Source organism: Hyla sarda, chromosome 7, assembly GCF_029499605.1.
Source record: "Hyla sarda isolate aHylSar1 chromosome 7, aHylSar1.hap1, whole genome shotgun sequence".
NCBI classification, from domain to species: domain Eukaryota; kingdom Metazoa; phylum Chordata; class Amphibia; order Anura; family Hylidae; genus Hyla; species Hyla sarda.
This window is the reverse complement of record NC_079195.1, coordinates 9109567-9129949: the sequence shown is the minus strand read 5'-3', so window position 1 is coordinate 9129949 and position 20383 is coordinate 9109567. Positions and strand designations below refer to the sequence as shown.

Genomic DNA, 20383 nt, shown 5'->3' with positions numbered 1-20383 from the left:
GGGGGTCAGCACACATAATAAGAGGGGGTCAGCACACATAATAAGAGGGGGTCAGCACACATAATAAGAGGGGGTCAGCACACATAATAAGAGGGGGTCAGCACACATGATAAGAGGGGGTCAGCACACATGATAAGAGGGGGTCAGCACACATGATAAGAGGGGGTCAGCACACATGATAAGAGGGGGTCAGCACACATGATAAGAGGGGGTCAGCACACATAATAAGAGGGGGTCAGCACACATGATAAGAGGAGGTCAGCACACATAATAAGAGGGGGTCAGCACACATAATAAGAGGGGGTCAGCACACATAATAAGAGGGGGTCAGCACACATAATAAGAGGGGGTCAGCACACATAATAAGAGGGGGTCAGCACACATAATAAGAGGAGGTCAGCACACATAATAAGAGGAGGTCAGCACACAATAAGAGGGGGTCAGCACACATAATAAGAGGAGGTCAGCACACATAATAAGAGGAGGTCAGCACACATAATAAGAGGGGGTCAGCACACATAATAAGAGGAGGTCAGCACACATAATAAGAGGGGGTCAGCACACATAATAAGAGGGGGTCAGCACACATAATAAGAGGGGGTCAGCACACATAATAAGAGGGGGTCAGCACACATAATAAGAGGGGGTCAGCACACATAATAAGAGGAGGTCAGCACACATAATAAGAGGGGGTCAGCACACATAATAAGAGGGGGTCAGCACACATAAGATGGGGTCAGCACACATAACAAGAGGGGGTCAGCACACATAACAAGAGGGGGTCAGCACACATAAGAGGGGGTCAGCACACATAAGAGGGGGTCAGCACACATAAGAGGGGGTCAGCACACATAAGAGGGGGGCAGCACACATAATAAGAGGGGGTCAGCACACATAAGAGGGGGTCAGCACACATAAGAGGGGGTCAGCACACATAAGAGGGGGTCAGCACACATAATAAGAGGGGGTCAGCACACATAATAAGAGGGGGTCAGCACACATAATAAGAGGGGGTCAGCACACATAATAAGAGGGGGTCAGCACACATAATAAGAGGGGGTCAGCACACATAATAAGAGGGGGTCAGCACACATAATAAGAGGGGGTCAGCACACATAATAAGAGGGGGTCAGCACACATAATAAGAGGGGGTCAGCACACATAATAAGAGGGGGTCAGCACACATAATAAGAGGGGGTCAGCACACATAATAAGAGGGGGTCAGCACACATAATAAGAGGGGGTCAGCACACATAATAAGAGGGGGTCAGCACACATAATAAGAGGGGGTCAGCACACATAATAAGAGGGGGTCAGCACACATAATAAGAGGGGGTCAGCACACATGATAAGAGGGGGTCAGCACACATAATAAGAGGGGGTCAGCACACATAATAAGAGGGGGTCAGCACACATAATAAGAGGGGGTCAGCACACATAATAAGAGGGGGTCAGCACACATAATAAGAGGGGGTCAGCACACATAATAAGAGGGGGTCAGCACACATAATAAGAGGGGGTCAGCACACATAATAAGAGGGGGTCAGCACACATAATAAGAGGGGGTCAGCACACATAATAAGAGGGGGTCAGCACACATAATAAGAGGGGGTCAGCACACATAATAAGAGGGGGTCAGCACACATAATAAGAGGGGGTCAGCACACATAATAAGAGGGGGTCAGCACACATAATAAGAGGGGGTCAGCACACATGATAAGAGGGGGTCAGCACACATGATAAGAGGGGGTCAGCACACATAATAAGAGGGGGTCAGCACACATAATAAGAGGGGGTCAGCACACATAATAAGAGGGGGTCAGCACACATAAGAGGAGGTCAGCACACATAATATGCGGGGAACCAGCACACAATCTTCTACCTGCAACTACTGCGAGTCTGGCACTGAGCCTAACAACTGGGGACTCTGCAGGAAGCAGAAGATGTCCTAGTGGTTGGACCCCTCCGCAATCAGATACTTATCAACTATTCTTTGGATAGGAGATAAATTGTCCTGCACCACAGTACTCCTTTAAGAGTGTCATGCTACACTGAGATAAGGATGTATTTCTATAATGGTTCCTATGTATAAGCTGCAGCCTGTCATAGGTATTTTTCTGTGTAGTATGGGAGCCGCCGCCTACGGCATCACTAATATATAGTGTATGAGGACACAGTTATTACTGCAGCCTTTAGGTGTGCATAGGAGGAGGAGATCACTGAATGGGTACTGCACCTCATATAGAAGGAGGGTTCCCAGTGATTCAGGTAGTGTTGGTCATCAGGCCCCGTTAGTGAGTTTACGGGTGATAATTACTTTTATCAGGCTCCTCGTCTCTTCTGTGAATAAGCTGCGTTTTCATTATGAAGAGAAGGAGCGCGGCTCTCGTTGCCCATTACCCTCCCTCTTCTCATACACGAGGCAGCTAATGAGACATGTGTTTTCATTTAATGGAACTAGATATTGATTGTCAGAAATCAGAGAATGTAAATAAAAAGGTAATGGAGGTCGAGCCTGCGCTGAACGTGAACCCTCCTGCCCTGCGCATTGTCCCAGACGCATTGAGAACATTCTGAGAAACCTTACATCATAAAGCGTTAATTAAAGCATCAAGGCCGTCGTCATGAGCAGCGCGCTCATAACCTTAATAATAACAACCAACGCCTGCTGTAGTTCTCTGCTGCCATGGGTTATGGAGTTATCATCTGTCATGTGGGCTGTAAGTGCCAGATGTCCACGTGATGTGAAAGCATATGACCCAAGATATCAAGACGTTGGTACAGGCTGCCCGTGTTTGGCAGGGGTGTACAGGCTGCCCGTGTTTGGCAGGGGTGTACAGGCTGCCCGTGTTTGGCAGGGGTGTACAGGCTGCCCGTGTTTGGCAGGGGTGTACAGGCTGCCTGTGTTTGGCAGGGGTGTACAGGCTGCCTGTGTTTGGCAGGGGTGTACAGGCTGCCTGTGTTTGGCAGGGGTGTACAGGCTGCCTGTGTTTGGCAGGGGTGTACGGGCTGCCTGTGTTTGGCAGGGGTGTACGGGCTGCCTGTGTTTGGCAGGGGTGTACGGGCTGCCTGTGTTTGGCAGGGGGGTACGGGCTGCCTGTGTTTGGCAGGGGGGTACGGGCTGCCTGTGTTTGGCAGGGGGGTACGGGCTGCCTGTGTTTGGCAGGGGTGTACGGGCTGCCTGTGTTTGGCAGGGGGGTACGGGCTGCCTGTGTTTGGCAGGGGGGTACGGGCTGCCTGTGTTTGGCAGGGGTGTACGGGCTGCCTGTGTTTGGCAGGGGGGTACGGGCTGCCTGTGTTTGGCAGGGGGGTACAGGCTGCCTGTGTTTGGCAGGGGTGTACAGGCTGCCTGTGTTTGGCAGGGGTGTACAGGCTGTCTGAGCGTTAGAGGGGGGTACAGGCTGCCTGTGTTTTGCAGGGGTGTACAGGCTGTCTGAGCGTTAGAGGGGGGTACAGGCTGCCTGTGTTTGGCAGGGGTGTACAGGCTGCTTGTGCGTTAGAGGGGGGTACAAGCTGCCTGTGTTTGGCAGGGGTGTACAGGCTGCTTGTGCGTTAGAGGGGGGTACAGGCTGCCTGTGTTTGGCAGGGGTGTACAGGCTGCCTGTGTTTGGCAGGGGTGTACAGGCTGTCTGAGCGTTAGAGGGGGGTACAGGCTGCCTGTGTTTGGCAGGGGTGAACAGGCTGTCTGAGCGTTAGAGGGGGGTACAAGCTGCCTGTGTTTGGCAGGGGTGTACAGGCTGCTTGTGCGTTAGAGGGGGTACAGGCTGCCTGTGTTTGGCAGGGGTATACAGGCTGTCTGTGCGTTAGAGGGGGTACAGGCTGCTTGTGTTTGGCAGGGGTGTACAGGCTGCTTGTGCGTTAGAGGGGGGTACAGGCTGCATGCATGGAGGAGGTTATGGAGGGGGAACAGGCTACTTACCTGAGTGTTTCAAGTCTTTCACTGTAGATTCCGAGCTCTGTAACCTGCTCTCCAGATCCTTCTTCTCTTCTTCTAAGATTTCCAGTTGTTTCTTCAGGCTCTGAATCTCTTTCCTCAGTTTAGCCTCCTGTAGCTGATCCTCCAATTCTTTCACCTGGATGTAAGAAGATCTCCGATAAGCGAACTGGTCTGAGAATTCTGAAATACTCTGTACCACTCCTCCCATTATGTATCCCTCTATAACCTCCCGTAAGAGGACTACACTTTTCTACTTTTATTTTTTGTCCACTTACAGCAACTTTTTTTTAGTCTCCGGATAACCCCTCCAGACCAGGACAATTTACACTAAAGGAAGCTCTCTCATCCAGTCTTAGGAAGGAAGGACGGGAATTGAGCAGAGAAAATAAACTGCAGGACCTATTTCTTCTCTTTACTCAACAAGACTCCAGCAGACCCTGAACGGGACAGAGCACAATGGTAGTGGGAATCCATATATATTTTTAAAAACTGCAAATAAGTGCATCATGGTCCCGGTGGCTGATAGTCATGATGAATGCCGGACATCACCGATCGCACTTAAGCCTGGCAATAACCCTTTAGACGCTGCGATTAAATTTGATTGTGGTGTCTAAAATGTAAATAAAAAAAACTAATCCTGATTGCTCAGCAGAGATGAACTGGACCACCACAGTGAAAATGCGATGTCCCAATCAGCTAAGAGGATGGGGGAAGAGCCCTTACCTTACTCCTAGTCATCTGATTGGTGCTCCAATGCTCTAGTCAGCCATAGCAGGCTGTAGTAATGGAGCACCAATAACACTGATCAATGTTGTGCTATGGCATAGCATTGTTCAGTGTATGCAATCTAAGTATTGCATGTAATAGCCCCCTATGGGGCCACACGGTTAATGGCGTATATGTAAAAAAAAATAAAAAATAAAAAAAAACAGTACTATTTTTATTCAAAAAGATGCAGCAACACAGGAACTACAACATTCCATAGCGGAAGCGAGAAGAGCCCCTCTCAGATGAAATTTAGCAAGAAGAAATGTCATTGTGGGCGGAGTTAATACCTTTGTTAATCATTTTATCACCTGTAGATCCACCTATATTGTATACTGTCTAATATGTCCCAGTGATTTTTTTACGTGGGAAAGACTGAACAAAAACTGTGTATACGTATAACAGATGCTTGATATGCAAAAAAATTGGAAACACAAAGGGGAGGCGCAACAATGTGCCGTAAATGTATTCAGATAAAAAGAAAAAGAGGTGAAAGAAACTTGCAGTGAGCACAACACCATATCACGCTTGTATCCCGTTTCAAAGGGAATAGTGAGATCAGGGGGTGCAGCTCACACCGCGGTGTGCTGGGATTCCTGGACGTCTGGAGGATGCAAGAGATGAAGATCCCCGGGGCTCCGGTTCACGTGGTAGAAAAAGGTGTGTTAGAGCGCTCACTCCTGTAGATTAGCTTGACTGGGATCGTGGCAGTATAGAGGTAGCCAGACACGGTTGAGTTTAAGAGATAATAACCGTATTTTATTAGGGTAGATCACAGATAACCTGTAGATCTGTGATCTACCCTAATAAAATCCGGTTATTATCTCTTAAACTCAACCGTGTCCGGCTACCTCTATACTGCCACGATCCCAGTCAAGCTAATCTACAGGAGTGAGCGCTCTAACACACCTTTTTTACCACGTGAACCCGGGGATCTTCATCTCTTGTATACGTATAATAGAACACTTATATTCTCTCCGGACAGGCAAGGTTGCCCCTCGCTTTGTTTCCCATATGGCCGGATGCCATGAAAACAGTACTGTGGGCTTAAAGTTTGGCGGACTGGAGAGAGTAGAAAGTGTTCCTACTGGAGAGGATCAACATACCGTATATACTCGAGTATAAGCCGAGTTTTTCAGCACGATTTTTCGTGCTGAAAACACCCCCCTCGGCTTATACTCGAGTGAACTCTCCACCCGCAGTGGTCTTCAACCTGCGGACCTCCAGAGGTTTCAAAACTACAACTCCCAGCAAGCCCGGGCAGCCATCGGCTGTCCGGGCTTGCTGGGAGTTGTAGTTTTGAAACCTCCGGAGGTCCGCAGGTTGAAGACCACTGCGGCCTTCGACATCATCCAGCCCCCTCTCACCCCCTTTAGTTCTGTACAGTACTCACCTCCGCACGGCGCTGGTCCGGTGCTGCAGGACTGTCCGGAGAGGAGGTGGTCCGGTGGGATAGTGGTTCCGGGCTGCTATCTTCACCGAGGAGGCCTCTTCTAAGCGCTTCGGGCACGGCCCCAGAATAGTCACGTTGCCTTGACAACGACGCAGAGGTACGTTCATTGCCAATGTACTTCTGCGTCATTGTCAAGGCAATGCCTCTATTCCGGGCCGGAAGCGCGGAGAAGAGGCGCCCCCGGTGAAGATAGCAGCCCGGAACCACTATCCCACCGGACCACCTCCTCTCCGGACAGTCCTGCAGGACCGGACCACCGCCGAGCGGAGGTGAGTACTGGGGGTGAGAGGGGGCTGGATGATGTAGAAGGCCGCAGTGGTCTTCAACCTGCGGACCTCCGGAAGTTTCAAAACTACAACTCCCAGCAAGCCCGGACAGCCGATGGCTGCTCGGGCTTGCTGGGAGTTGTAGTTTTGAAACCTCTGGAGGTCCGCAGGTTGAAGACCACTGAGGGCGGATGATGAGAAGAGGATGATGAAGGGGGGGGTGTGGGATGATGACAAGAGGATGATGAAGGGGGGGGGGGATGATGAAGGGGGGGGTGTGGGATGATTACAAGGGGATGATGAAGGGGGGTGGGGATGATGACAAGGGGATGATGAAGGGGGATGTGTGGGATGATGACAAGGGGATGATGACAGGTGAAGATGATGAGGGTCTGGATGATGACAGGCGGTGATGATGATGAGGATGTTAATGACGGGTCTGGATGATGACAGGGGGGAATGATGTATTTCCCACCCTAGGCTTATACTCGAGTCAATAACTTTTCCTGGGATTTTGGGTTGAAATTAGGGGTCTCGGCTTATACTCGGGTCGGCTTATACTCGAGTATATACGTTACCCATTTATTACGTAGAGAAGCGCTATGCATAATCAAGTTGAATGCAACAGGTCCACTCGGGTTAACCAAAATAAATGACCTTTCATTGTTCTTGTGAGTCTTTTTATCATATATATATATATATATATATATATATATATATATATATATAGACAAAGAATATATAATAGTAGTCATATGCAGCACACTGAAATGTAATGCAAGGTGCTTTATTCCATGTGGTACAAAAGCTTTTGTACCACATGGAATAAAGCACTTTGCATTACATTTCGGTGTGCTGCATATTACTACTATTATTACTAAGGAACCAGAGGACCGTGGCTCCAGCATGCGTGCACCCTGCCTAGAGACCTTCATCTTTCTTGATGTGCTGCTTATTTTTGGATTATATATATATATATATATATATATATATATATATATATATATATATATATACATACACACACACAGTATATATATATATATATATATATATGTGTGTGTGTGTAGTTTATGTTTTATTACACTGTGATAACTTGTTTATTTGTGACCATAGTGATTCTTTGCTGTGTATATAAGCATGCTCACCACTTGAGGTTGACGTACACCCCCCCCCCCTCCGCGTCTGAGAGGGGCTGCTCTCACTCCCGCTATGGAATGTTGTAGTTCCTGTGTTGGTGCATCTTTTAGAATAAAAATTGCACTGGGATTTTAAGAAAAATCGTGTGCGAGTGCGTCTTTTCTTATCTCACTACTTTAGTAAAAGTAAAATAAATAGACTTGCACTACAACACTTCCAGGTTTGGGTGCTGTGAATGAAACAGGACAAAGCGCCACACAGAGGTAATTAAATCGTATTGCACTGTAATATAACTTGACAAAAAAAATCTTAGTTATGCCCTTTAAATGCTGCTGTCAGCATGGACTGTGGCATCTAAACAGCTAAAACAGCTGGCAACAGAGATTGATCCATGCCGGCTATTAGAAGAGGTTGTCAGCTGCAGAAAGGAGTGTCCAAAGTTTCGTAACCCTGCTCCCTCCACTAAGTAGCTCCTCATAAGATCAGCACACTCCGCTCCTGAAATAATCTGTGCTGCTGTGAAGCTTTGTTCAATAGTTTATTGGTTTTAAAAGGGTACTCGGCCCTAAGACATCTTATCCCCTATCCAAAGGAGTATCGGGGCGTCATGACTCCACCCTCATGTAACGTCACCTCCCCGCTATGCAAGTCTATGGGAGGGGGAGTGACGGCCGTCACTCCCCCTCCCATAGACTTGCATAGCGGGGGGTGACGTCACGATACTCCGGCCCCGTGGTTGGCACCAGGCAGTTTGTGAGCAGGCAGCGCGCCGTGCAGTTCAAAGAGGTGGCTGCCGAATGCAAGATTGCGGGGCCGCGGTCAGACATCTTATCCCCTATCCTTTGTATAGGGGATAAGATGTCTTAGGGCCGGAGTACCCCTTTAACTATGTCTTTTAGAACATACAGTGATCCCTATGTTCCCTACACCAGGTTAGGTCACTGACATCCCATATACATTACATGGAGCCCCTGTGACTTCACCTTCAGCTGATGCTGGATCTCCGCCTCTTCCAGTAGGTGAGTTAACCGCGCATTCTCATCTAGAGCTTTTAATAATTGCTCGTCGGGTGAGATGCTCTGCAGCAGGAGGCAGCTTTGTCTCTTCATTTTATTCTGCTCGATATACATCTGGGGAGACAGAAAATAATGGATTGTACTATATAGAGATGGTTCCCAACCCCTCTGTAATTTACCAACCAAATCAATCACATGTATCCAGAAGTTAAATATTCCCCCAGACCTTGTCTAGTATTAAGGAATATAATACTCTGTGAGCTGAACACAGCAGAAGTACAAATCTGTTCCTGTCCTGTTATGTTGTATCAATGTTTTTATAGTGACATACTAATAGATATTACTAGGGCTATGACTGTGTTGCAGTCCCCTCCATGTCAGGTGACTTGTTGCAAATATTTGTCCTCAATGTAGAGTCTAATACAAAAAAAGCCTAAAATAATAATAATATTTTAAATTTGAAGCAGAATCTGCTCTATTGTGAGTAAAAAAAAACAAAAAAAAAAAAACGTACTAAAGATACAAAAGAAGATTCCAGAACAAGCAAAAAACAGTCCCCTCCCTCCATGCCCCTGGTGCCTGCACCGTACCTCCTGGGCCAGAGACTCTGCTTTTACGCGGAGATCCTTCTCCATCTCTAAATTGGTCTGAAGTTCTTCATATTCTTCTACTGCCAGAACAGAGACTGCAAAGAATCCAGAAAAACATCAGTAGAGTCCAGGGCACCAAGAGAAGAATCAAGTGGGAGAGCGCACTGCACGGTCCAACATTCTACAGACTGGATCCCCTCACTGCACGGTACAACATTCTACAGACTGGATCCACTCACTGCACCGTCCAACATTCTACAGACTGGATCCCTCACTGCACGGTCCAACATTCTACAGACTGGATCCCCTCACTGCACGGTCCAATATTCTACAGACTGGATCCACTCACTGCACCGTCCAACATTCTACAGACTGGATCCCTCACTGCACGGTCCAACATTCTACAGACTGGATCCCCTCACTGCACGGTCCAACATTCTACAGACTGGATCCCCTCACTGCACGGTCCAACATTCTACAGACTGGATCCCCTCACTGCACGGTCCAACATTCTACAGACTGATTCCCCTCACTGCACGGTCCAACATTCTACAGACTGGATCCCCTCAATGCACGGTCCAACATTCTACAGACTGGATCCCCTCACTGCACGGTCCAACATTCTACAGACTGAATCCCCTCACTGCACGGTCCAACATTCTACAGACTGGATCCCCTCACTGCACGGTCCAACATTCTACAGACTGGATCCCCTCACTGCACGGTCCAACATTCTACAGACTGGATCCCCTCACTGCACGGTCCAACATTCTACAGACTGAATCCCCTCAATGCAAGGTCCAACATTCTACAGACTGGATCCCCTCACTGCACGGTCCAACATTCTACAGACTGGATCCCCTCACTGCACGGTCCAACATTCTACAGACTGGATCCCCTCACTGCACGGTCCAACATTCTACAGACTGAATCCCCTCAATGCACGGTCCAACATTCTACAGACTGGATCCCCTCACTGCACAGTCCAACATTCTACAGACTGGATCCCCTCACTGCACGGTCCAACATTCTACAGACTGAATGCCCTCACTGCACGGTCCAACATTCTACAGACTGGATCCCCTCACTGCACGGTCCAACATTCTACAGACTGGATCCCCTCACTGCACGGTCCAACATTCTACAGACTGGATCCCCTCACTGCACGGTCCAACATTCTACAGACTGGATCCCCTCACTGCACGGTCCAACATTCTACAGACTGGATCCCCTCACTGCACGGTCCAACATTCTACAGACTGGATCCCCTCACTGCACGGTCCAACATTCTACAGACTGGATCCCCTCACTGCACGGTCCAACATTCTACAGACTGGATCCCCTCACTGCACGGTCCAACATTCTACAGACTGGATCCCCTCACTGCACGGTCCAACATTCTACAGACTGGATCCCCTCACTGCACGGTCCAACATTCTACAGACTGGATCCCCTCACTGCACGGTCCAACATTCTACAGACTGGATCCCCTCACTGCACGGTCCAACATTCTACAGACTGGATCCCCTCACTGCACGGTCCAACATTCTACAGACTGGATCCCCTCACTGCACGGTCCAACATTCTACAGACTGGATCCCCTCACTGCACGGTCCAACATTCTACAGACTGGATCCCCTCACTGCACGGTCCAACATTCTACAGACTGGATCCCCTCACTGCACGGTCCAACATTCTACAGACTGGATCCCCTCACTGCACGGTCCAACATTCTACAGACTGGATCCCCTCACTGCACGGTCCAACATTCTACAGACTGGATCCCCTCACTGCACGGTCCAACATTCTACAGACTGGATCCCCTCACTGCACGGTCCAACATTCTACAGACTGGATCCCCTCACTGCACGGTCCAACATTCTACAGACTGGATCCCCTCACTGCACGGTCCAACATTCTACAGACTGGATCCCCTCACTGCACGGTCCAACATTCTACAGACTGGATCCCCTCACTGCACGGTCCAACATTCTACAGACTGGATCCCCTCACTGCACGGTCCAACATTCTACAGACTGGATCCCCTCACTGCACGGTCCAACATTCTACAGACTGGATCCCCTCACTGCACGGTCCAACATTCTACAGACTGGATCCCCTCACTGCACGGTCCAACATTCTACAGACTGGATCCCCTCACTGCACGGTCCAACATTCTACAGACTGGATCCCCTCACTTCACGGTCCAACATTCTACAGACTGGATCCCCTCACTGCACGGTCCAACATTCTACAGACTGAATCCCCTCAATGCACGGTCCAACATTCTACAGACTGGATCCCCTCACTGCACGGTCCAACATTCTACAGACTGGATCCCCTCACTGCACGGTCCAACATTCTACAGACTGAATGCCCTCACTGCACGGTCCAACATTCTACAGACTGGATCCCCTCACTGCACGGTCCAACATTCTACAGACTGGATCCCCTCACTGCACGGTCCAACATTCTACAGACTGGATCCCCTCACTGCACGGTCCAACATTCTACAGACTGAATCCCCTCAATGCACGGTCCAACATTCTACAGACTGGATCCCCTCACTGCACGGTCCAACATTCTACAGACTGGATCCCCTCACTGCACGGTCCAACATTCTACAGACTGGATCCCCTCACTGCACGGTCCAACATTCTACAGACTGGATCCCCTCACTGCACGGTCCAACATTCTACAGACTGGATCCCCTCACTGCACGGTCCAACATTCTACAGACTGGATCCCCTCACTGCACGGTCCAACATTCTACAGACTGGATCCCCTCACTGCACGGTCCAACATTCTACAGACTGGATCCCCTCACTGCACGGCCCAACATTCTACAGACTGGATCCCCTCACTGCACGGTCCAACATTCTACAGACTGGATCCCCTCACTGCACGGTCCAACATTCTACAGACTGGATCCCCTCACTGCACGGTCCAACATTCTACAGACTGGATCCCCTCACTGCACGGTCCAACATTCTACAGACTGGATCCCCTCACTGCACGGTCCAACATTCTACAGACTGGATCCCCTCACTGCACGGTCCAACATTCTACAGACTGGATCCCCTCACTGCACGGTCCAACATTCTACAGACTGGATCCCCTCACTGCACGGTCCAACATTCTACAGACTGGATCCCCTCACTGCACGGTCCAACATTCTACAGACTGGATCCCCTCACTGCACGGTCCAACATTCTACAGACTGGATCCCCTCACTGCACGGTCCAACATTCTACAGACTGGATCCCCTCACTGCACGGTCCAACATTCTACAGACTGGATCCCCTCACTGCACGGTCCAATATTCTACAGACTGGATCCCCTCACTGCACGGTCCAACATTCTACAGACTGGATCCCCTCACTGCACGGTCCAACATTCTACAGACTGAATCCCCTCACTGCACGGTCCAACATTCTACAGACTGGATCCCCTCACTGCACGGTCCAACATTCTACAGACTGGATCCCCTCACTGCACGGTCCAACATTCTACAGACTGGATCCCCTCACTGCACGGTCCAACATTCTACAGACTGGATCCCCTCACTGCACGGTCCAACATTCTACAGACTGGATCCCCTCACTGCACGGTCCAACATTCTACAGACTGGATCCCCTCACTGCACGGTCCAACATTCTACAGACTGGATCCCCTCACTGCACGGTCCAACATTCTACAGACTGGATCCCCTCACTTCACGGTCCAACATTCTACAGACTGGATCCCCTCACTGCACGGTCCAACATTCTACAGACTGAATCCCCTCAATGCACGGTCCAACATTCTACAGACTGGATCCCCTCACTGCACAGTCCAACATTCTACAGACTGGATCCCCTCACTGCACGGTCCAACATTCTACAGACTGAATGCCCTCACTGCACGGTCCAACATTCTACAGACTGGATCCCCTCACTGCACGGTCCAACATTCTACAGACTGGATCCCCTCACTGCACGGTCCAACATTCTACAGACTGGATCCCCTCACTGCACGGTCCAACATTCTACAGACTGGATCCCCTCACTGCACGGTCCAACATTCTACAGACTGGATCCCCTCACTGCACGGTCCAACATTCTACAGACTGGATCCCCTCACTGCACGGTCCAACATTCTACAGACTGGATCCCCTCACTGCACGGTCCAACATTCTACAGACTGGATCCCCTCACTGCACGGTCCAACATTCTACAGACTGGATCCCCTCACTGCACGGTCCAACATTCTACAGACTGGATCCCCTCACTGCACGGTCCAACATTCTACAGACTGGATCCCCTCACTGCACGGTCCAACATTCTACAGACTGGATCCCCTCACTGCACGGTCCAACATTCTACAGACTGGATCCCCTCACTGCACGGTCCAACATTCTACAGACTGGATCCCCTCACTGCACGGTCCAACATTCTACAGACTGGATCCCCTCACTGCACGGTCCAACATTCTACAGACTGGATCCCCTCACTGCACGGTCCAACATTCTACAGACTGGATCCCCTCACTGCACGGTCCAACATTCTACAGACTGGATCCCCTCACTGCACGGTCCAACATTCTACAGACTGGATCCCCTCACTGCACGGTCCAACATTCTACAGACTGGATCCCCTCACTGCACGGTCCAACATTCTACAGACTGGATCCCCTCACTGCACGGTCCAACATTCTACAGACTGGATCCCCTCACTGCACGGTCCAACATTCTACAGACTGGATCCCCTCACTGCACGGTCCAACATTCTACAGACTGGATCCCCTCACTGCACAGTCCAACATTCTACAGACTGGATCCCCTCACTGCACGGTCCAACATTCTACAGACTGGATCCCCTCACTGCACGGTCCAACATTCTACAGACTGGATCCCCTCACTGCACGGTCCAACATTCTACAGACTGGATCCCCTCACTGCACGGTCCAACATTCTACAGACTGGATCCCCTCACTGCACGGTCCAACATTCTACAGACTGGATCCCCTCACTGCACGGTCCAACATTCTACAGACTGGATCCCCTCACTGCACGGTCCAACATTCTACAGACTGGATCCCCTCACTGCACGGTCCAACATTCTACAGACTGGATCCCCTCACTGCACGGTCCAACAGTCTACAGACTGGATCCCCTCACTGCACGGTCCAACAGTCTACAGACTGGATCCCCTCACTGCACGGTCCAACATTCTACAGACTGGATCCACTCACTGCACGGTCCAACAGTCTACAGACTGGATCCACTCACTGCACGGTCCAACAGTCTACAGACTGGATCCACTCACTGCACAGCTCAACATTCTACAGACTGGATCCCCTCACTGCACGGTCCAACATTCTACAGACTGGATCCACTCAATGCACGGTCCAACATTCTACAGACTGGATCCACTCACTGCAAGGTCCAACATGCTACAGCCTGGATCCCCTCCCTGCACCACCCAACATTCTACAGACTGGATCCACTCACTGCACGGACAAACATTCTACAGACTGGATCCCCTCACTGCATGGTCCAACATTCTACAGACTGGATCCCCTCACTGCACGGTCCAACATTCTACAGACAGGATCCCCTCACTGCACGGTCCAACATTCTACAAACTGGATCCACTCACTTCACGGCCCAACATTCTACAGACTGGATCCACTCACTGCACGGTCCAACATTCTACAGACTGGATCCCCTCACTGCACGGTCCAACATTCTACAGACTGGATCCCTCACTGCACGGTCCAACATTCTACAGACTGGATCCCCTCACTGCACGGTCCAACATTCTACAGACTGGATCCCCTCACTGCACGGTCCAACATTCTACAGACTGGATCCCCTCACTGCACGGTCCAACATTCTACAGACTGGATCCCCTCACTGCACGGTCCAACATTCTACAGACTGGATCCCCTCACTGCACGGTCCAACATTCTACAGACTGGATCCCCTCACTGCACGGTCCAACATTCTACAGACTGGATCCCCTCACTGCACGGTCCAACATTCTACAGACTGGATCCCCTCACTGCACGGTCCAACAGTCTACAGACTGGATCCCCTCACTGCACGGTCCAACAGTCTACAGACTGGATCCCCTCACTGCACGGTCCAACATTCTACAGACTGGATCCACTCACTGCACGGTCCAACAGTCTACAGACTGGATCCACTCACTGCACGGTCCAACAGTCTACAGACTGGATCCACTCACTGCACAGCTCAACATTCTACAGACTGGATCCCCTCACTGCACGGTCCAACATTCTACAGACTGGATCCACTCAATGCACGGTCCAACATTCTACAGACTGGATCCACTCACTGCAAGGTCCAACATGCTACAGCCTGGATCCCCTCCCTGCACCACCCAACATTCTACAGACTGGATCCACTCACTGCACGGACAAACATTCTACAGACTGGATCCCCTCACTGCATGGTCCAACATTCTACAGACTGGATCCCCTCACTGCACGGTCCAACATTCTACAGACAGGATCCCCTCACTGCACGGTCCAACATTCTACAAACTGGATCCACTCACTTCACGGCCCAACATTCTACAGACTGGATCCACTCACTGCACGGTCCAACATTCTACAGACTGGATCCCCTCACTGCACGGTCCAACATTCTACAGACTGGATCCCTCACTGCACGGTCCAACATTCTACAGACTGGATCCCCTCACTGCACGGTCCAACATTCTACAGACTGGATCCCCTCACTGCACGGTCCAACATTCTACAGACTGGATCCCCTCACTGCACGGTCCAACATTCTACAGACTGGATCCCCTCACTGCACGGTCCAACATTCTACAGACTGGATCCCCTCACTGCACGGTCCAACATTCTACAGACTGGATCCCCTCACTGCACGGTCCAACATTCTACAGACTGGATCCCCTCACTGCACGGTCCAACATTCTACAGACTGGATCCCCTCACTGCACGGTCCAACATTCTACAGACTGGATCCCCTCACTTCACGGTCCAACATTCTACAGACTGGATCCCCTCACTGCACGGTCCAACATTCTACAGACTGAATCCCCTCAATGCACGGTCCAACATTCTACAGACTGGATCCCCTCACTGCACAGTCCAACATTCTACAGACTGGATCCCCTCACTGCACGGTCCAACATTCTACAGACTGAATGCCCTCACTGCACGGTCCAACATTCTACAGACTGGATCCCCTCACTGCACGGTCCAACATTCTACAGACTGGATCCCCTCACTGCACGGTCCAACATTCTACAGACTGGATCCCCTCACTGCACGGTCCAACATTCTACAGACTGGATCCCCTCACTGCACGGTCCAACATTCTACAGACTGGATCCCCTCACTGCACGGTCCAACATTCTACAGACTGGATCCCCTCACTGCACGGTCCAACATTCTACAGACTGGATCCCCTCACTGCACGGTCCAACATTCTACAGACTGGATCCCCTCACTGCACGGTCCAACATTCTACAGACTGGATCCCCTCACTGCACGGTCCAACATTCTACAGACTGGATCCCCTCACTGCACGGTCCAACATTCTACAGACTGGATCCCCTCACTGCACGGTCCAACATTCTACAGACTGGATCCCCTCACTGCACGGTCCAACATTCTACAGACTGGATCCCCTCACTGCACGGTCCAACATTCTACAGACTGGATCCCCTCACTGCACGGTCCAACATTCTACAGACTGGATCCCCTCACTGCACGGTCCAACATTCTACAGACTGGATCCCCTCACTGCACGGTCCAACATTCTACAGACTGGATCCCCTCACTGCACGGTCCAACATTCTACAGACTGGATCCCCTCACTGCACGGTCCAACATTCTACAGACTGGATCCCCTCACTGCACGGTCCAACATTCTACAGACTGGATCCCCTCACTGCACGGTCCAACATTCTACAGACTGGATCCCCTCACTGCACGGTCCAACATTCTACAGACTGGATCCCCTCACTGCACGGTCCAACATTCTACAGACTGGATCCCCTCACTGCACGGTCCAACAGTCTACAGACTGGATCCCCTCACTGCACGGTCCAACAGTCTACAGACTGGATCCCCTCACTGCACGGTCCAACATTCTACAGACTGGATCCACTCACTGCACGGTCCAACAGTCTACAGACTGGATCCACTCACTGCACGGTCCAACAGTCTACAGACTGGATCCACTCACTGCACAGCTCAACATTCTACAGACTGGATCCCCTCACTGCACGGTCCAACATTCTACAGACTGGATCCACTCAATGCACGGTCCAACATTCTACAGACTGGATCCACTCACTGCAAGGTCCAACATGCTACAGCCTGGATCCCCTCCCTGCACCACCCAACATTCTACAGACTGGATCCACTCACTGCACGGACAAACATTCTACAGACTGGATCCCCTCACTGCATGGTCCAACATTCTACAGACTGGATCCCCTCACTGCACGGTCCAACATTCTACAGACAGGATCCCCTCACTGCACGGTCCAACATTCTACAAACTGGATCCACTCACTTCACGGCCCAACATTCTACAGACTGGATCCACTCACTGCACGGTCCAACATTCTACAGACTGGATCCCCTCACTGCACGGTCCAACATTCTACAGACTGGATCCCTCACTGCACGGTCCAACATTCTACAGACTGGATCCCCTCACTGCACGGTCCAACATTCTACAGACTGGATCCCCTCACTGCACGGTCCAACATTCTACAGACTGAATCCCCTCACTGCACGGTCCAACATTCTACAGACTGGATCCCCTCACTGCACGGTCCAACATTCTACAGATTGGATCCCTCACTGCACGGTCCAACATTCTACAGACTGGATCACTCACTGCACGGTCCAACATTCTACAGACTGAATCCGCTCACTGCACGGTCCAACATTCTACAGACTGGATCCCTCACTGCACGGTCCGACATTCTACAGACTGGATCCCTCACTGCAAGGTCCAACATTCTACAGACTGGATCACTCACTGCACAGTCCAACATTCTACAGACTGGATCCACTCACTGCACTGTCCAACATTCCACAGGCTGGATCCACACACATCGGAACCTATCCTTACATTCATGCAGCCCGAACTATAGACATTTCCTGCATTGATAAATATTTCTCTCCTCATACTTAAACAGGTCAAACAGGATAGAGATCCACCATTTAAGGCTGGTGCGGATGGGCAGATGGGACCGGGGATCCCCCCCCCCCCCACCAGTGTGCCTCCAGCTGTTTCAAAACTACAACTCCCAGCATGCACGGACAGCCAAAGGCTGTCCGGGAATGCTGGGAGTTGTAGTTTTGCAACAGCTATAGGCACACTGGTTGGGTAACACTGCTCTAAGGTCATGAGTCTTTCTTGACATGCATGAAAATCTCAGCTCAAAATGGGGGGATAAAAGCTAAATAGGGGGAATGTGAAATGGGAGATGGACATGAAATGCCGGGATAGACGTGAAAAGGGGGGAAATGTGAAATTGGGGGATTTCACCATTTGTTTATTATACCGACGTCACAACATTTGCCTCTATAATCGCAATCACACATTTTCCCCAAATTGGGCAGCCCTACTGTGTGTATATGGTAATTCTTTATGGCCCAAGAGTAATCTTCTCTGACACCAGTAAAGACTTTTTAGGGGTGAGATGAAGGGGACAGAGGAGGCGGGAGAGAAAATTACAAAAGGTCTGCGGCGTAACACAGTAACGACTACCAGAACAAATCAGCTCTGAACAGAAGAGCAAAAACAGTACAAGGAGGTCAAGCAGTGGAGACTGAGCCAGAGAAAGTGGCCGCCCTCCTCCCCCTGACAGCGGCCGAGAACTATGCAGCCGCTAATAAGAGGCGGTGGCGCCGCTTGTACCGCACATTCAGGTGCTTGTTAGTGTAAACGCCACAATTAGCCTAAGTTTCTAATCCCATTAACCGATGAACTACTTTAACGTTCTGCTGCAAACAGAACCCTCCCCTCCACCCACCGCCGGCAAACACGAGACCAACACAGTGATTATAATCAGGAGCGCAGCTCGCTGCCAGCACCGCATTAATATTCATGCCTCCTTTTTTTTCAATGGACCTTAATTACTAATCAAAAGGATAAGCAATTAAGAAGGGTGACAATTCATAGATCTGTAGAGTCGTGTGGGCAAACAAGTCGGCGGTGATGCGGTCTGTGCGGTGCCGGGGAGAGGGGGGGGGGGGGGGGGGTAAGCAGAGCGAAGGAAATACACTGACAGGTGGACGTGGCCTGGCCCTGTGACAGCGCCATTACATCCAGCAGACGCTGAACGGCGGCCAAAAGCAGAGACTTAACCGGCGACGTACGGCCAAGAAATCCAGAACATTCCCTGTGTCATGGACAATTAGTATCTGCACTTAAAGGGCCAGTCCACTTCCGTAAAAGTAAAACTGCATTAGTGCACCATGGAACATTCTGCAGCTTTCATCATCTTATTTTCAGGATCTCCGCTTGCTGTGGCAACATTCTCTTTTTATATCCAGCAACCAAACAATCACTGTTGCTCACACAGCTGAGGGTTTGCTACTATTAAAGGAGAACTGTCATGCAGGACAACTTATCCCCTATCCAAAGAATAGAGGTTAAGTGTCTGATTGTGGTGGGTATGACAGCTGGGAGCCCCTGCGATCTCCTGCATGGCACCCCGACAGTCCCCAGGAAAGGAGTGTGTCGACCCCCGCACGAAGTGATGACCGACATGCCCCCTCCATGCAGCTCTAAGGAAGCAAACGCTGGAGCTCTGGCTCTTCCATAAGGATACATGAAGGGGACGTGTCAGACGCTGCTTCGTGCTGGGGTCGACAACCCCTTACCTGGGAAGAGCCGGGACGCCGTACAGGAGATCACACGGAGTCCCTGCAGTTGGACCCCCCCCCCCTTATCAGACACTTCTCCCCTATGAACAGGTAACAAAGAATTGGTGTAGAATCCAGCTCCCAAAATAATCGATAAAAGTCCAACATTTATTTCACATAATTAAAAATTGGTGAAATTGGTGAAAAAATTAAAACCAAAAAGGTGGTTTTAAAAGCATAGCAGAAACGCCGTTGGCGTTTCTGCTATGCTTTTAAAACCACCTTTTTGGTTTTCATTTTTTCACTAATTTTTTATTAATTTTAAATCTTGGACTTTTATCGATTAT

The 20383-nt window shown here is 50.3% G+C and overlaps 1 protein-coding gene across 4 annotated transcripts in view; it reads right to left on the bottom strand.

Moving 5' to 3' along the window:
- SHTN1 (shootin 1) overlaps window positions 1–20383 on the bottom strand; it is a 108720-nt gene that overhangs the window by 24952 nt on the left and 63385 nt on the right. For all 4 annotated transcript variants that reach the window (XM_056529586.1, XM_056529585.1, XM_056529584.1 and 1 more), the window contains exons 8-10: window positions 9168–9262; window positions 8545–8691; window positions 3920–4073 (exon numbers count right to left, since the gene is read on the bottom strand). In XM_056529586.1, the coding sequence (XP_056385561.1) occupies window positions 3920–4073; window positions 8545–8691; window positions 9168–9262 (396 nt within the window). The remainder of the gene's footprint in view (window positions 1–3919; window positions 4074–8544; window positions 8692–9167; window positions 9263–20383) is intronic.